Source organism: Fusarium sambucinum, chromosome III (genome assembly GCF_050947815.1).
Source record: "Fusarium sambucinum isolate potato_lamoka chromosome III, whole genome shotgun sequence".
NCBI classification, from domain to species: domain Eukaryota; kingdom Fungi; phylum Ascomycota; class Sordariomycetes; order Hypocreales; family Nectriaceae; genus Fusarium; species Fusarium sambucinum.
The window spans coordinates 6,478,139-6,495,702 of record NC_139292.1 but is presented as its reverse complement, the minus strand read 5'-3'; the positions used below and the strand labels follow the sequence as shown (position 1 = coordinate 6,495,702).

The 17,564-nt window shown below is 48.6% G+C and overlaps 8 protein-coding genes across 8 annotated transcripts; 3 read left to right on the top strand and 5 right to left on the bottom strand.

Moving 5' to 3' along the window:
- Positions 1-836: 836 nt before the first annotated feature.
- On the top strand, positions 837-2,642 carry FSST1_012309 (general substrate transporter; the record flags this gene model as incomplete). The annotated part of the gene is made up of 6 exons (XM_083235521.1): positions 837-861; positions 914-1,330; positions 1,380-1,749; positions 1,803-2,053; positions 2,106-2,289; positions 2,345-2,642. 6 exons carry the CDS (start codon positions 837-839, stop codon positions 2,640-2,642), a joined length of 1,545 nt encoding a protein of 514 aa, XP_083082005.1.
- A 1,649-nt stretch (positions 2,643-4,291) lies between these two features.
- Positions 4,292-5,447, top strand: FSST1_012308 (MDR family NADP-dependent oxidoreductase; the record flags this gene model as incomplete). Its single annotated transcript, XM_083235520.1, has 3 exons — positions 4,292-4,472; positions 4,529-5,032; positions 5,083-5,447. 3 exons carry the CDS (start codon positions 4,292-4,294, stop codon positions 5,445-5,447), a joined length of 1,050 nt encoding a protein of 349 aa, XP_083082004.1.
- Positions 5,448-5,707: 260 nt separating this feature from the next.
- Positions 5,708-7,324, bottom strand: FSST1_012307 (major facilitator superfamily domain-containing protein; the record flags this gene model as incomplete). The annotated part of the gene is made up of 3 exons (XM_083235518.1): positions 5,708-5,870; positions 5,920-7,111; positions 7,168-7,324. The coding sequence occupies 3 exons, from the start codon at positions 7,322-7,324 to the stop codon at positions 5,708-5,710; spliced, it is 1,512 nt and encodes a 503-aa protein (XP_083082003.1).
- Positions 7,325-7,907: 583 nt separating this feature from the next.
- On the bottom strand, positions 7,908-9,527 carry FSST1_012306 (uncharacterized protein; the record flags this gene model as incomplete). Its single annotated transcript, XM_083235517.1, has 3 exons — positions 7,908-8,339; positions 8,390-8,849; positions 8,905-9,527. The coding sequence occupies 3 exons, from the start codon at positions 9,525-9,527 to the stop codon at positions 7,908-7,910; spliced, it is 1,515 nt and encodes a 504-aa protein (XP_083082002.1).
- An 864-nt stretch (positions 9,528-10,391) lies between these two features.
- FSST1_012305 (uncharacterized protein) lies at positions 10,392-11,796 on the top strand (the record flags this gene model as incomplete). The annotated part of the gene is made up of 3 exons (XM_083235516.1): positions 10,392-10,882; positions 10,933-11,010; positions 11,058-11,796. The coding sequence occupies 3 exons, from the start codon at positions 10,392-10,394 to the stop codon at positions 11,794-11,796; spliced, it is 1,308 nt and encodes a 435-aa protein (XP_083082001.1).
- A 126-nt stretch (positions 11,797-11,922) lies between these two features.
- On the bottom strand, positions 11,923-12,914 carry FSST1_012304 (PQ loop repeat-domain-containing protein; the record flags this gene model as incomplete). The annotated part of the gene is made up of 4 exons (XM_083235515.1): positions 11,923-12,492; positions 12,544-12,747; positions 12,803-12,820; positions 12,870-12,914. 4 exons carry the CDS (start codon positions 12,912-12,914, stop codon positions 11,923-11,925), a joined length of 837 nt encoding a protein of 278 aa, XP_083082000.1.
- A 489-nt stretch (positions 12,915-13,403) lies between these two features.
- On the bottom strand, positions 13,404-14,633 carry FSST1_012303 (uncharacterized protein; the record flags this gene model as incomplete). The annotated part of the gene is made up of 2 exons (XM_083235514.1): positions 13,404-13,695; positions 13,744-14,633. 2 exons carry the CDS (start codon positions 14,631-14,633, stop codon positions 13,404-13,406), a joined length of 1,182 nt encoding a protein of 393 aa, XP_083081999.1.
- Positions 14,634-14,921: 288 nt separating this feature from the next.
- On the bottom strand, positions 14,922-16,982 carry FSST1_012302 (transcription factor domain-containing protein; the record flags this gene model as incomplete). Its single annotated transcript, XM_083235513.1, has 1 exon — positions 14,922-16,982. The coding sequence occupies one exon, from the start codon at positions 16,980-16,982 to the stop codon at positions 14,922-14,924; it is 2,061 nt and encodes a 686-aa protein (XP_083081998.1).
- Between the last annotated feature and the right edge of the window lie 582 nt (positions 16,983-17,564).

The window sequence follows — 17,564 nt, the reverse complement described above, 5'->3', positions numbered from 1 at the left end:
GGAGGATCAATTTCGGTCCTTTCCCCGCAGCTGATGACATTCAACGCTCAAGTACTGTCACTGCCTTGGCCAATTGTTCCCAGTTACAGTGTGTTGCCATATGCGCTCCAATCAATTTTCAAGAAACCCTTCTAGAGGTATTCCAGGAATCGTATCGTGCGAGTAGATTCAGGTCGGTAATGGCGCTCCTCACCGGCAAACGAGGTACTCTAGGGTGACATTGCAGGGCCCCCTGTACATAAATGATATCATCATCGGGAATACCCTCTACTCTCGCGGAGCCGCTCAAACTTCCGTCGTCAAGAAAGTGTCTGTGATTTAGTCACAGTATATATCTTTTAAGAGCAAGTTGAAGTTTATAAACGGTTCAGCTCAAGGACTAGAAGGGTATGCTATACCGTACTCAATATACCATCATGAACTGACACTCACAAAGATATGATGAAATTAGATCAGAAGTTATCTACAATAAAACGAGCTAAACAAGCCATCCCAAGCCAAGACGCCCATCCCACAAACCCCAAGCAAGCCAAGAAGAAACCCCGGACAAAATCACCATCAACCGTTAGCTTCTGACGATCCTCCCCATGGGCAACCTAAAAGTTCCCTCCAGCAGAGTGAATGCATGACGTTGGGCCTCGGACCCATCCATTTCGCAAAACATCACTCGTGCGCTTCTAAAATGTTCTCCACGTCGATTCTTGTTTCAACCCCATGGAGTTGACAGTCAAGTTGAAGATCATCTTTATATAAAGACTATGTCTGAGACTCTCATGATCGTTGAGCTTCGATAGACAGACAGTTCTGTTTGCACTTCCTTACACAAGTTCGTCAAAATGTATCGAATTTGGAACATCTACGGTATGTTATCTCGTAATGAGTCCATGAAATGGCAGTCACTTACACATACCAGCCCTTGCCTCCTTTGGCACCATTGGAGGCATGCTCTTCGGTTTCGATATTAGCTCCATGAGTGCCTGGATCGGCTCAGATCAGTATCTCGACTACTTCAACCGTCCTGGCTCAACAGAACAAGGCGGTATCACAGCTTCCATGTCGGCAGGATCTTTCGTTGGAGCTCTTGTTGCAGGAGGTATCGCTGATCGTCTGGGTCGTCGCAAGGCCCTCATGATCGCTTGTCTCTTCTGGATCGCTGGTTCTGTTCTTCAGTGCTCCGCTCAGAATGTCGCCCATCTTATCGTTGGTCGTATCGTCAGCGGTGTCGCTGTCGGTATCACCAGTTCTCAGGTCTTGGTCTACCTCGCTGAGCTGGCGCCCTCGCAGATTCGAGGTCGTATTGTTGGCATTCAACAGTGGGCTATCGAATGGGGTAGGTTGCACACATTTCGGTACCGCTATCATTAGCTGACAGAGTCTAGGTATTCTCATCATGTATCTTGTCTCGTACGGTTGTTCCGTCGGTGTTGATGGCCCTGCTGCATTCCGAATCGCTTGGGGTGTCCAGGCTGTTCCTGGATTCATTCTTCTAGCATCTCTCTTCTTCTTCCCTGAGTCACCACGATGGCTTGCCCAACACGACCGCTGGGAGGAGGCTCACTTTAACCTTGCTCACCTTCACGCTGGCGGCGACCTTAATAGTCCTGTCGTCCTCGCTGAGATGGAAGAAGTTCGCGAAGCTGTTCGAATCGCCAATGAGTCCAAGGACATTGGCTACCTCGGTCTCTTTGCGCCTGGCGTCTGGAAGCGCACCGTTGTTGGTGTCAGTGTCCAGGTCTGGCAGCAGTTGCTGTAAGTTTGCTTATTGTTCGTTCTGTACATGATTGATACTAATGTGAAATTAGTGGTGGAAACGTCATGCTCTACTATCTCGTCTACATCTTCAACATGGCTGGTATGACTGGCAACACGGCTCTTACCTCTTCCATTATCCAATATGTCATCTTCCTCGTCACTACTGGTCTTGTCCTGCCTTATATCGATCGTCTTGGTCGCCGACCTCTTCTAATCGGCGGAGCTTTGATCTGTGGTGTTCTGCACTTTACCAGTGGAGCTGTCATGGCTGTCCACGGTTATCCCGTTGATGGCATCGAGGGTGAGTTGCCATTTACCCTTTTCTCTAATACGCAAAGACTAACTCTTTCAAGGCAACGATATCTTGACCTGGGCTATTCAAGGAGCTCCCGCAAAGGCCGTCATTGCCCTAGCATACATCTTTGTCGGGGTGTATGGCCTTACCTGGGCACCCGTCGCCTGGATCTATGCCAGTGAAGTCTTTCCTCTCAAATACCGAGCCAAGGGTGTCGGTCTGGCCGCCTCTGGTAACTGGATGTAAGCAGTTCTTTCTCCAACGACAAACCCAAAGATGCTAACATTGGCCCCTTAGCTTCAACCTCGCTCTGGCCTTCTTTGTGCCCCCATCCTTCACCAATATTCAATGGCAGACATACATGATCTTCGGTACCTTCTGTATTGCCATGACTGTACACGCCTTCTTCACGTATCCCGAGACGGCTCGCAAGACCCTCGAGGAGGTCGAGGCCCTATTCGATAGCGACGTTCCTGCTTGGCGAAGCGCCAAAGCTACTGGAGGCTTTGAGGAGAAGCTTGAAGCTGCTCGGCACGCAGATGGATTCAAGGGGACCGCCGATGGACTGGAGACGACACACACCGAGACTGCCTAGGCGGCGTGTTGGTAGTTTGATGTATTGTAGTGTATGGTTTAGAATGTATACCCAATTGTTTGTAGTATCTTCGGAATTAAAGTTTTGTTATATGGCTGAGGCGCGAAGTGGAAGGATTGGTGATTGGTTCAGGTACAAATGTTTCTCTCCAGTGATTTTTCGTTACTAACTTAGTGTTTAGATGATGTTCCCTCCCATGATTGACCTTTTCCTCCTACATTGTTCAATTGTTCAAAGTATGTTGTTCCTTCGCACTACATCATCGATATAGCTCGCATACCTCTTATTTGTCTTTTTAGTTTCGCTGTTCGCGGGAAGGTAAGTTGTGTCTTCCTCTTTTTTAGCGATATGCTTCTGCTATTACTTGGTCATAGAAACCTTTACTGGCAACACCGGTTTATTTCAATGAGGTGAGCGATATTCCCGGCCATCAAATTTGTTTTAACCAATAACGGCGACATTGATATATCAGATCACCAGCCTTTAGTCAAGGATATCAAATGCCGACCTTGCGAAACGACCCCTGCACATAATCTTCGGCCGAACGAGCCGGGTCCGGGTCAAGGAGTACGCAATCTACTCCAGAAGCAAAAGAAGCTTTTGTCAACGGTCGGCCGCGGAAAACTCTGGGGTCCCGAGGCCTACGGCTACTCCTATCATGGAAGGATCATGATGATACATGGCATGAATTCGACGACTCGTCCGACTTGGCGTGTTAAACTTCAACGCTCCGACGGAGTTCAAGGTTCCTGCTGCGTCAGCTTCGGGGCGACTATACCAATGGAGAAGATGCGAGACACGAATTGTCATAGACATTTATGACAAACCATAAAAAAGTTCCGCATCTGCGTCAACAGAATCCTACGTTGAGTCAAGAAAAGGCCCCAATTACCCCTCTGGTAAGCCAGGACCGAGCCTCGGCACTCTAAAGTTTGGTGATTACTACTGTCGGCCGGACACGTTTCCGTTTCCTCTGTTTGGAGCTGAAAGGCTCCCCCATCAAAGAAGGACGCCGGGGCCATAAACAATGTCGATCCCCGAGAACGCCGGTGCCGAATGACACCTTGGAGGGGCCGGGGATATATCCGTATGGGAATAGCGCCCGTCCCCGTGGCGGAATAGTGCCAGACCTAGTTTTGCTTTGAGAAGTCTTCATAGGTTTCATAGCCTTTTGGACCGGGTCTACAGACGGAGATAACAACCCCAGAGAGACAAGACAGACCGATTAATCATGGCATGCATGGCAAAGGGAGGGTCAAACTAACGTTAGTGAACCGAGTCTAGTCTAACGTTGGGGGAGAACAAGTACAAAAAGGCTGAGGCCCATCAGATAAATTAATAAGTTTCTCTATTATTCACACTAACATAGATCTTTGTTTATCCATTTAATCAGATTTATACTCTATTTCTTCACAAGTTATCGAGTGATAAGCTCCTTCCAAAACATCGTGAACAACAACACCCACCCCTTCAAACAGGTACAAAAAACCCACCTCCCCCCAGTGGAATAATCTGCTTTTGTCCCACAACAACCTCAGATCACAGAGACACAGCATAAGAATCTGTTGCTCAACACGACACAAACCAACTCAACCTTTAAAAAAAAAGACAAAAACTGACTCGACAAACAGCCCTTTTACCGTTTCACGATGACTCGCGACAACCTTGAGATCGTGCTCGCTGAGCGTCCTACCACAGACATCATCCCAGGCCACACCTTTACTCAGAAACTCGGCAAAGCGCCCACACCCGCTGATCTCCAAGATGGCCAAATCCTTGTTGAGACTCTCTACCTGTCTCTAGACCCCGCCATGCGAGGCTGGCTCCGAGGTAAACAGCCCCCTACTTCATAGTTCAGATCGTCAATAACTAACACAGTGTCTCAGATATGCGATCTTACCTCCCTCCTGTTCAGATTGGTGAGACCATGCGTGGATCATGCGCATGCCGCGTCCTTGCCTCCAAGAGCAAGCTTGCCAAGGAGGGCGATATCGTCGCTGCTACCCCCGGCTGGACCGAGTTCGCTATCGTCCCTGAGGGTCGTTTCGAGCCTGCCTCTTACTACCCTGGTGTCCAGGACCCCAAGGACATGCTCTCTGCCCTCGGCATGACCAGTCTCACTGCTTGGGTCGGCATGTCCAAGATTGCTGATCCCCAGCCCGGCGAACTTGTCGTTGTTTCTGGTGCTGCTGGCGCCACAGGCAGTGTTGCTGGCCAAATCGCCAAGCTCAAGGGTGCCACCGTCGTCGGTATCGCTGGTGGCGAGGATAAGTGCAAGTGGCTCACCGAGGAGCTCGGTTTCGACGTCGCGCTCAACTACAAGGCCGATGACTTCAAGGAGAAGTTCAACGAGGCTACAAAGAACTACATTGATGTCTACTACGACAACGGTAAGTCCTCCCCAAATCTTGCAAAAGTACGCACAACTAACATGTCTCAGTCGGTGGCGACATTCTCGACATGTGTCTCATGCGAGCAAAGGAGCACGCACGCTTCATCGAGTGCGGCCTTGTCAGCCAGTATAACGCCGCCAAGCCTCAGGGACCCCGAGCCTTCTCTCAGATCGTCACCATGCGCATCAAGATGCAGGGCTTCATCGTGCTCGACCACGTCAAGGACTTTGCCACCGCTCGTGCTGAGCTGGCCAAGTGGATGGCTGAGGGCAAGCTCAAGAAGACCGAGACTGTTGTCCGTGGTGGTCTCAAGGTTGCTGAGCAGGCTCTCGTTGACTTGTACAAGGGTATCAACACAGGCAAACTGATTGTCGAGATCAAGAACCACAACGACACACCTTCCAAGTTGTAAGGTGCTGTAGAGACGCAAAATTGAGGGACTGGGTTGTATAGATGGATTTCGGTTGCTGCTTATGATAGATACCTCACGTACATAATGATTATATCATGAAATTCCAAGAGAGTGTGCACTGGCTGCTGATTGTGGTATCAATCTGGTCTTCCAATGTTATCAACTTGGAGGCATATTGATTCGGATTGACATTTATCAAAGATGGCTTGCTTGAATTCTAATAACTTTTAGATCTGTCCCACTTGTCACTTCGTCATATATTAGTAAACATAGCGGAAGTAAGGGTTCTCCTTATCCGTCAAGTCCTGGAAAGCCAACTTGGCTCGCTCGCTCTCATCTCCCAGACCAAGCGCATCTCTCCTCCTGTTTTCATTACGAAGTACAAAGTAAAGTGTAGTTGAAGCGAGAATACAGATGATATAGCTAAATCAAGTCAGATGATGCAAGTAGAAAATATATGCAGAAGACTTACCAGATGATCAGACCCAACCACAGAGCAGGATAATGATCTTTCTTGGTCTGACTCCAAACAAGCTGAGGGCCAACAATGTTTCCAACACAGTATGCAACAAAGATCGTAGCCGCCATGAAACTCTTCTTGGTATGTCCAGCAACGTTGGACATTCCAATGGTGATGATTAGGCTGACCGTGCCACCAAAGAATCCCGTGATGGAATATCCCACCACAGGCGCAGCAGCCCGATATGACCACTCGCTCTTCCAAATAATGGCACAGCCTGCGATAACAGGTAGGCATGTAAAGATGAGCATGAAGATGCGGATGTTGTTGAACTTGGATCCCAGCCAGCCCGTCAGGAGAATAACGATAAAACATAATCCACCGAGGGGAAACTGGAACAGAATAGAGTGAAGCGTGCTCCAACCAAACGTTGACACGATGAGAGGCCCGAAACCACTAACTGCTCCGTTGACGGTGTATGCTGAAGCCATCATGAGAGCGATGAGCCAGATCTTGACATCAAGGAGAGCCTCTTTTAGCTGTGATCCTTTGAACTTTGTACATCGCACACCCGTCTGTCCATGCCTTAAGCGCTCCACGGCAGCGAATTTCTCCTCCGAAGTGAGAAACCATGCTGTAACAGGCGAATTTGGCATGACGAAGCAGAAAAGTCCAAACAGAAACGTTAATGATCCTGCGAGGAGGTAGATATACTGCCATCTCTTTAAACCACCGCCCGTGATCTGCGCAAAGCCATAGTTGAGCGCTCCGCCAATGATAGTAAATATTCCCGTCGATGAGAACCACCAGCTTTGTCGCAAAGACTGCTCTGCTTGGGTATAGTATCCAGAGACAATGCACATGAAACCAGTTGGAATAATACTCTCGACGAATCCGAGGAAGAAACGCTGTACGTAGAGACCTTGGTAGGACGTCACTGCGGCTGTGAGCATACATATAGTAGCCCAGACGACAACCACGCCGCCAAGTACACGACCGATATCGAAGCGCTGCAGGGCGAATGTCATGGGATATAATCCCGCCAACATGCCAAAGTAGAAGAGCGAGGTAGCCCAGCTGAGACGTCGCGTGTCTACGGTTGGGGGTGTAGTTGAGGCATCCACAACTGTGAGGTCCAGATCTGTTGTCATGCCGAAGAGGACGGCTGAGCCGAGAATAGCTTTGTCGTAGTATACGAGGCCATCTAGTTGTAGTGTGTCAGTAACTTGGCTAGAACATATGGTGTTGAGGAAAACGTACAGCCGACGATCATGGCGGGGATGAGAAATATGTCAATCTTTCTGACTGCGCGCGCGGCGACGATGGGATCAATGGCATGTTGCTGTTCGCCTACTATTGCGATAGCTTCATCTCTGTTTCCCGTTGGGGACGACGCATTTTCATCTGCTTGTCCCATTGTTGCGATATCGGAAAAGCGATCAAGATGTGGTGTTGCAACAAGAACAATGGTTAAAAGCTTTCACATGGGCTGTTTATTATTTTAGCGATGAATAACCCCAGCCAAGAGCTATTATCGTATAATGGCATCATCCCTAGTGAGCGAATTTTATTGCTATGAGCAACTCCAAGCTATCTCTGTACCCTTTGATAGCCGTTTTAAGCCTCAGGTGCATGTAGGAACCCTTGTAGTTCGTGAGCTAAAGTAAACTACAGAGTTTTTTTCTGCGGATGTGAACCGGGATTAATTAGAACTGGTTCGTGGATTGGCTGGTTAGCTGGATAATAGTGAGACTTTTCTTATATTAGCCATGCTCTGTTAAGCCAAGACAGTCCAGCCCATGAGACAGGATTTTCACCTTGTCGTATTGTTCATGATAGCAGACACGACGATAATGCTCAATTCAGCAAACTGGCTGACTGGGCCAGATGTAGCTATCATGCATACATATCTATAACCGAACCTGAATAAAAATGCCTGTCGCCCCAAACGCCTGGCTATGTCCTGCAATCCTCTCTTGGGATTGTTAAATGGTATCAGATCAAAAGATTCTCTTGATACTAGGTCCGACCCATTGCACTTCTGTGCAGTTCCTGTCCTGCCTCCACATCTCAATCCGGTCGGTCAACCATCCCGACTTGAAGTCTACCCATCGATCTTTTTGATCCGCTGGTGGAGGAATGATATTGCCCTTGTCATCTTTCGTAAAGGGCTCTACAATCTTCTCTGCTTGTCTTGGGTCGCCGACTCGGAAGGATCGTGAGAGGACGCATTTTTGCTCGTCTCGGCCTCGCCAGTTATACTGGAGACAGTCAATGTTGTCTCTGCAATACTTGTCGCATGCTTCGAAGGAATCGATTCTTGCTTCGGGTGGCGCAACCCAAAAGTCCCATTTTCCATTGTCCCAGTTCTCAGCAACTTCTCGATCGCCTGGGCGGTGGAATTTCCAGACATCGGAGTAGAGTAACGGACGCTGTTAAGGTTAATCAGTATACGAAACAGCTTCACTGGGAAGCAACTTACACCCAATTGTCGCTGGCCAAACTCCCATCGCCAGACACTAGTCATGTCTTCCGGCCGCGTCTTGTGTAGCGTCATGACAGGCTGACACCAGTACTTATCGCTGAACGGGATGCTATGGAGTGGATGCGGGTTGAACAACGGCCAGTATCCACGCAACGGCACGCTGACGTTCCACATAGCCCAACCCGTTACGCTGTCACCGCAGCAATCGTCCCGTAGCATGGGAAGCCACTTTTCCGCAACCGGAGGCTCGACGTACTGGCCGTACGAGTTGGTCTTACGAACCAGGAGTGCCCTCATTGCACCGCGGCTGAGTACAAAGCCCGGCCCGCCGTTTGCGAACCAAGTCTTGATGTCTTGTTTCACGTCATGTCTACCGGGTGACGGAGAACCCATGTACAACGGTGCGTCGGGGTCGAAGGTTTGGAGGAAGCGGAAAGCGTTGTCCCAAAAGACATATCTTTAGAAGTTTGTTAGTGGTGACGGGTGAAACCTTTAGATTGCTGCAAACTCACGTATCCGTCTCGAAGAAGAAGTAAAACTCCTTGTTGGGCTTCATCTTCCACGCTCTTTCAATCATAGGTAGGAACTTGAACTTGTCCATTCTCCAGCCTTGTATACGCGCAGTAGCTTCCTTGTCCACATCGAGAGTTCCATTCGCTCGCATCTCTTTCTGCCATAGGTAGTTGACGAAGTCGGGGTTATTGTGGTAGTAAATGGACGGCGAATCGGCGAGGACATCGATCGCTTGGTGGCCGTGGACAGTTTCGTCGAGATCCGAATAAACCAGCAACTCGTCCTTTTCGAAACACGCACTAACACTCTCGAACTGCGCGTCGAGTTTATCTTTTGTATCGGCGTGGCCCATCTTCAGAACAGGCTGGATCGTCTGGAGCATGTGTTTGGGAAAGGTAGCGCAGAGATCTTGGGTCGTCTTGCCGGTGGGATCGACGGATACGGGGTAAAAGGAGCTCGTCGTCGAGAAGGAATAGTATTCAGATACTCCATAACTACCGTGAATAACACTCCAAAAAACGAGGATGAGAAAGACGATGGTGCAAAGACCGCCGATGGCCATGCGACTGAAGCGTTTGTTGAGCATCAGTCGCCGGCTGGAGGAAGACCAGACTGGAGGCATCGCAGCTGGTTATCATGCATGGCACTCGGGGCCTTTTTGCTGCTAGAGATGCTCGTCCTGTCAATTAAGGAAAGATGTGGTGACGCAAGCTAGAAGGGACATTCATGATGGAGGAGAAGAGCAAGGATATTCCTTAGGGGTGACGCACTTGTCTTAGGGGTAGAGATCCACTAAAAGCATCCCCTGTCGCGGGAATGGACTCATGATGGGAGCTTCTGGGCTAGAAAGAGACAAGTCTCTTAGCGGCATTCTAATTCAGACGTTAATATCAAGACAATCGGGGTGTTCTAAGCTTATGAACAAGGTTCCTTATAGATCGTGTCCAGCTAGAACAAAACGTCACCGTTGAACCCTAAGATACACTACTCGGTTGAGAATAGGGTAGCCTTTGTAGTTTGAATGAATGTGCCATTATACTGGCCAGATAGAATTTCTTTATTAATAGTAGAATGTTTCTATTGACGAAATAAAACCCAATATACTTCTCTATCTATGTGGCTTTTGCTGAATGGTCGGAGTAAACGTCAGGACATACTACGTGGCTGACAAGGTGCATATTGAAGCTATCGAGAGGCAGCTCTCCAAGCCACTTTTCGTATTTTGTCTTTTCAAACAACTTTCACATGCGAACTGTTGATGATTTGTTCCTGCTTCAATATAAAATCAACTATATCAATGACATTTCTTCGCCAAGGAAGTTGCCGTCATTCGGCCCTTGGCCACTCCGTCTTGTGACGGGAACCTCTTGCTTCAGCCGTGTGACAGTAGACAGTGAAACATCAAAGCAGGTACTATATAAACCGTCATTGTAAAACTTTTCATCCTGTGATGATTGCAAAACAGTTCTAAATGCTGCAAGTCAAAATGCCTCACAGAACCGACACCGATGCAGACCTCCCCTACATCGAGCCTCCATCCCAAGAAGGTCTTAGAGCCATCAAGTTACCACCCCCATACACAGGAACACCCTCCAAGATCTTTATCTCCGACATAAAGCTCTTCTTCAAAAACTTCTTCTATCTTCCTTACCTCTTCATTCCTCTTTATCCTTGGCATTCAGGTGCACTGTGCGAGTTGTACCCTTCACGGGAGAATCTCACAGACATTGCACTCCATGTTATCCTTTCCATAACTCAACTGTGTTTTCTTGTCTCGCTTTTCGCCCTGGCATTCCTTCCGACTTTTACGTACATAGGTTATATCGCTGTGTACTTCACCCTGAATGAACTTGTTTGCTGGCATTTCAACAGAGGCATTCCCCGAAGTGGCCTGAAGTCGACTGAAGATGCCCTCTCTCAGAGTTGGCCTCGACATGATGATGAAGCTTGGATCTTTCTCAACGGTATCTGCGTCGGGTAAGGTATTCAGACCGTTTGATAATTCGGAACAACTAACAGGTGTTTAGCAAGAATTGGTTTCAGAAGAACATTGATCGCATTTCCAGGACCTTTCACAGACCAGTCATTGGTGTTCACAACAGAACGTAAGGACTCCAACCACACTATCGAAGCGACCTTCTAATGTCTCCAGCGCCGGCGTTGTTTTCGATCTCATCCAATGTCTTGTTCAGCGCGCTCTTCTTTACGCAACCCAAGACGTCAGAGAATGCTACGTCCTCGTCAAAAACGCCCTCCTAGACGACCAAAAGAAGAAAGTCATCTTCATCCTCCACTCTCAGGGAGGAATCGAAGGCGGTATGATCATAGACTGGCTCCTTGATGAAATGCCCTTCGATAAGCTTCAAAAGCTTGAAGTCTACACTTTCGGAAACATCGCCAACCACTTCAGCAATCCATGCCGCAGCAACGACCCAAGCACCCCTGTAATACCGCATATCGAGCACTACGTCAACGAGAAGGACTTCGCGTGCCGTTTTGGTGTTCTCAACTTTACGAGACACTACACGCAAAACGAAAACCGGTTCGCGGGCAAGGTGTTTATCAATCGAAGCGGTGGACATCAACTGAACCAGCACTACCTGGATGACATGTTCCCCCTGGACAAGACACTTCGTATGGCTCGGGATGCGAAACAGGGAGACTTTATGGACAGGAAAGTTCGGGTGAGAAAGAACGGTACAATCAAGGAGACTACACGGGCTGAACTCCCCTCGGGGTTCACAGTTACTTGGGATTCTGGTGCGAGGAATGGGTTCATTGCGACAGATGAGGTTCCAAAGATGAGGGATTTGAGCAGATTGTGGAAGTACCGCAATGGACAGCTTCCTGAAAGCTATAAGAGTGCTTTGGTCGATGGTATTGAGCATTGAAGGGTTGGCATGTGATGGCAAGAGCTGAGAATGAACGTAGCCTTATCAAACTGGTTGTATTACTATACATACACATAGATGAGCCCAGTATAGAAGTACTAGACTAGTCAATGTGCCAAAATTCTATCACTCAACATCCAGAGTATCACACCCCCTGGTGTTCCTCGCCCTTATACCCTCGTCTCTTGACGCAGTCCGAAACACCGAACTTGACGATACATTTTCACCCATCATGATTTCATTCCCTTCACGCTCCTCCCTCGTATCTCCTTCACACTCAACACCCTTGCCATCACCCCCAAACCTTGTCCTAACCCACGGCAACAGGTTATAATACCCACCACACGCAAAGACGCCACACCAGAGTACAAACTCGGTCGCATAGATGACAATACCCAGAATATCAATCTCAGGCTGGAAAAAGACGGATGCCAGAGAGAACACATCACCAGCCGCGTCAATGGCGACAAAGAGAAAAGAGATTCCGCGGACGGTTCGATGGGTCCAGATATCCCAGTAGTGTGTCAGCACGCCTGCTGCGAGAAGAGCTGCTGAAAGTGAAGCCATAAGAATCAAGGGCCATTCCAAATCTTTGGATTTCGCGATACGAAGGGCTATGATGAGAGAAGCTTGGATGCCGCCCATGACGATTGCGACAGGAACGACGAGGAGAAGAGAGCGCGAAACACTCCATTTCTATTCATCGTTAACATTCTTTCTTAGCACTTTGTCGGATACAACACGGACTCTTTCATAGTAATAACACTGAATCCACGTAACAAGACTCAAAAGTGTCAGAATCTGAGGCTGAATCCGCAACGCAACGTTGAACTCTTTGACGATGTTGTAGACACCTAATGGTACACCCGCCCACGCCCAGAGCATCATCATCGATGGTTGTAAGCCGGTGGCATTATGGCGGCGATAATTAACAATGATTTGAGGAATTAGCTACAGCGTGTTAGTTGTGTTTGCCTTGAGTATAGTCTTGATATAGGTGACCAACTTGAATTGACCAGCACACCTATTAATGTTAGTAATTTTTACTTTCCGTTGGAGACATGGAGACTTACAGCGCCTAATGTGCCGAGAATATTAGCAGCGACAGGAATATCCATCCTGTTGTTAAAAAGGTTGTACTAGAAGTTGTATGTTGAGTTGAGATATTGCTCAAAGCTCTGAATGGTGAAGCGAGATTAACGCGCGCCAAGAACTGTTAGGCTACACTAACAAACTTGGTGGCATGTCTATCAGCAACTCAAGATGCCATCCGGTTACCCGTCGACCCTTCTAGTATGGAAATCATTCAAGATCGTCAACAGTCAAAGTAACCAGTTCTACAAGGGCGCATCCTAGTCAGTAGCAGTAAAGTTGGCCTCCTAAGTTAGGGTATAGAATAAGTAGTCTAGAGAGCATAAAGTGACCTACTAATTTCATCTCTTATGCTTCCAGTGGTCAATTTTTCTAATACTCTGAGGGCATCATAAATAATTAAATTGTCTAATGACCTTGAGACAGGTCAGACCCTCGTCTATTTTATGTGATCGAACCATTACGTTGATCAAAGAACCCATTTCGCCACTTTTCCCATCTCAAATCATAACTCCTTAGAAAGTCGTCTGTAACTTAGGGTAATCCTTTGCGTGGACATGTAAGTCGGCATAGATAGCAGCTGACTGATCATCAGCAAGGTGCTTCATGCGCTTCACGTCATCATCCTCGAGGTGCTCAAGAACCGTCTCGGGCTCCTCCTTTCCATCCTTTTGATCCTTCTTCTGGGGTTCAACAGCTTTTTCAATACCCTCTGACTCTCCAATGAGAAGGATCTGGGCGTTGACATAGTCGAAGTGGGCTGGCTTGGAGGGTAGCCAACGAAGAGACCGGAACTCGTCAATAATTCTGGTCATGTCAGAATGGATCATCTGGAGAGAACGGGGTTGTACTTACTCCTTGGGGAAACCAGGTCCCTCGGGCAATTGGGCGTTCTGGGGTCCCGGAAATTGCGGGTTCTTGGTGCTGACAATGAAGCTTCCCTTCTCCTTGAGACCTAGTTCCTTTTGGACCTCACCCAGCTTCTCAGGCAGGGTAGTCAAGTAGGCCAAATGGCTCTCCCGGCCTGTTGATGTGATGGCGTAAACACCCTCGCCGACAGGCTTAGCAGGTGGTGTGCGACGTGTGCCGGCACTCTTGGTGTCATACTCGTCCGCAGCTAGGAACTCATTCTTGATCTCGTCAAATGAGGTACCGGACTTCTCGACAAACACCATGTATTTTTCTCTTCCGCTCTCGGGAAGGGTCTTCTTGGGAAGAGCGAGAATTCGGGTGTTACCAGCGTCGGCAATGGCACCATCGCCGAGACGAGCATCTTTGGCAATGGGACGTAGCATGATGAAGGACCGGGCGATGTCGTCGACGCTCTCAGGGTCTTCGAGGTTTACGCGGCCGCGGATGAAGAAGTAAATGATGCCCTTCTCTAGAATGCTGGAGGGAACATCTGGTTCCTCGGAAGGTTGCACGGCATCTTCGCCAGTCGAGTCTTGCTTGTTGGTGGACTTGGAAGTATCGTCCTCTTGCTTTTCAGCATCATTTGTCTCTTCTTTAGGTTCTTCCTTTGGTTCTTCCTTGGACTCGGACTCATCCTTGGACTCGGATTCATCCTTGGACTCGGCCTTCTTCTCGTCTTTGTCCAACCTGATCACCATATCATCAAGAGTGGTTTGACCATCATCCGTCTTAGGGCGCTTTGCATCGGGGGCTTCATGCTCGATTTGATGCTTCGCGCCTGTTTGTTGGTCGCCGTCGGTTTCACCAACGTTGTCGGGCTTAGAGTCAGTCATGTTGTGCAGTTGATGACAGTGTAAGAAATTTGATTGGAAAGTTTACAGACATCAAAAGTGAAAAAAGAAGCTGCACAAGTATAGGAATGTGCCTGAGACGTGGTGGACGCGTCGCGTGAATTGTCGCACAGGTGATGTCATAGACCAACCTCAACCCGACGTTAACTCATCATCGATATATTTCGTGCAGTTTTCGCGTCGTCTGGACAATCCGCACTCGGGTCGTCATTTGTCCCGGTTAGAACTAGACTAGCGTTTGGTTTGACGTCAATGTCTCTCGTGAAGCTTTTATGTAGTACCTTCTGTTGTCGACTTCACCATACCAAGACCACCAATGTCACGCTCCAAAAGCCGTAAAGCCTCTCTAGCGAATGGAGTCGCTGCACCACGAACTCTCAACGCCCATCTGAGTTCCTCAACTCGAGAAGCACACCATGCCATCTCCTCGAATGAGTCCGTGGTCGCCCATAGTAATCCTGCCAATGAACCAATCTGAGCTGCTTGGTATGCTGCAGCACTACCCCAGAAAGCAGCAGTATGCTCGGGACGTAGAGATCCCAGTAACTCAATGGCCGATTGTAGTTTGACTCGGGCGGTTGATCGTAAAAGTTCATACAAAGACGTAGGTGTGTCTGGTGTCGTAATCCGTACTAGAGCTCGATGTAGAGAAACCTCAATGGCTGCATGGGCCAGATGAAGAGCCCCATTGGCACATAGCTCTCTGAGCTGAGTACTCTGCAATTGAAGTCGGACAGGGAGATTGGCATGCCATTCCCTGAGACGAAACACCAAAGGCTTCGCAAGTTCAACAGCAGCAACAACTCCCATTTGGTCCAGGGTTCCACCGGCACGAGTAGCCTTAGCTCCGTAGAATGTGTTAATCACATCGCTCAAGATTTGACTCAACTCTATATGGCGTGTAAATAACTCCCACCCAATCACAACTGGCGAGTTATGCTCGGGATTGGTTTCCAGGTCGAATTGATCAAGCTCGGGGTAGTCTGGCGCCGTACATGGCCGAACGTCCCAATCGCTATCATGAATAAGGAATGGTCGTCCGTGAACGCAGGCGCCCCAGCGATCTTGCATATATAAAGCCCAAGCCAGTCGTCTTCGAAGGCCGACTTCCCATGCCGGGATCGACCAGTTACTGCAGTCGATATGGATGCCCAAATCCTGAGCCATGGCAATAATTTGGGCTGTGAATATCCGATTAGACGTAGGATGCGTATGAGACCTAGAGTCAACAACACGCCGGTTCCGTTGTAGCAAGAGTAAACCAGCCTCGAGTGTGCTGAGTTTGGGTCTTCGCATATCCTGGGCAATAGTACGCTCAGCCAATGCCTCGAGAGCTGTTGGGTCTGGTATTGACTCGACCTCACGACCGGCGAGTGAACTATCATAAATCTGCCAGTCAAGAGCTATCAGATAGACAGCAGCCAGCAGAGAAGGCGCAAAATGTCGATGTGATAAACGATGCTTGCTTATAAAGACATCTTTGTGTAATATGGGAAAACTGGGGTGAACTATTCGGAAATAGAGGTCGACTAGCGTGCGACCGAGTGGATGAACTGTCGCTTCAATAGCATCGAGGTCTGCGATGCGCATCTTTTCGGACGCGGTAGACTCATCGGGATGGACGAGGAAAACAGTCTGATAGTCCAAGTGTCGAGCAAAAGTGGAAGTTGTGGGAAAAGGCGAAGGTTCCTGGTTCGAAAGATTCGGAGGGTGTAAGCCGAGCAGGACTGGATCACGATAGTCGGTAGGCCCGATATACTCAGCATGAGTCTTCAAGTCTAAACCAAGAGTATTGCTAAGAATACCGGGTCGAGTTGATTCAGCAATGTTATTCTCAAAGCCCATCACTTGCTGCATCTGCGGATTGCTTTCCGCGCTGGCTGGAGTATAAGCGTCACCATGTCGACTTGAAGGAGAAACTCCCGTCTCTCCTCCTGCGAATGGAGGTGAGGTTGTAGAGTTGTTTTCATCCACGCCATCACGAGACTCATTTTGCTTTTCTCGATCTCTTTCTCGATTCTGTCTTCTTTGGCGAGGCGTTGGACCACGCAAGAATGTACAGGGTTGGTTGTGAAAGGTACATAGAACACATCTTGAATGGCCCTCTTCTTTTACACAGCGCGTCTTCCTAACACGGCATGTGTCACAGGGCCTTGCGCGGACGTTGGAGACAGAAGGGGCCGATGAGCCGGCGCCGCTACCGTTACCATCGCCTCTATCGTCCGGACCGATCGTCATGAAAGACTGGCCACTTCCGGAGCCGGCCCAGACTAGGTCAGATGAGCCGGCGTCGGTTTGAGGAGATTGAAGCTGAGGTAGCTGGGAAAACATGACCCCACACTGTCGGAGTCTGAGTCGGGTCAGCTTTGCTTTAGATCTGGGTCTGCATCTGCATCTGCACCACGATAAGGGACATGGGGTCCATTATCGACTGTGGGCCAACTTGATCTTGAACTTTTTGGTGAAACGAAAGAAGTTCTGCTATTGAAGAAGCGGGCGCAGAGAAGAGGGAGCGTGTTGCATGGCCGCCATCGGAGGGTATTCGTTATCACCAGTCCCATTGACGCTAAGATGCCAGGGCGATAAGGATCCATATCGGGGATAAATAACCGTGGGGTTCTTACTCTTCTTTCTACCAGGAGAATGTAAAACAATTCATCCTCTGCTATGCTCTCTGGTCTTATAATAAGTCATAATACCAGTATTATTCACCAAGTGGCCGGTCAAGCAAGAGAGTACCGGATACAGCCATATCAACAGTTCTGGTGCCAGTATCTACATCAGTAACATCAAGACAGCCACTGTGCCAACCAATTACTCAGACAAGAGTCCAAAATATGGCAGAAATATCGTTTTCTTTTACATTGAAGTAACTGGTGACTTCTGGAACTTTGACAATTCGATCCGTCCATT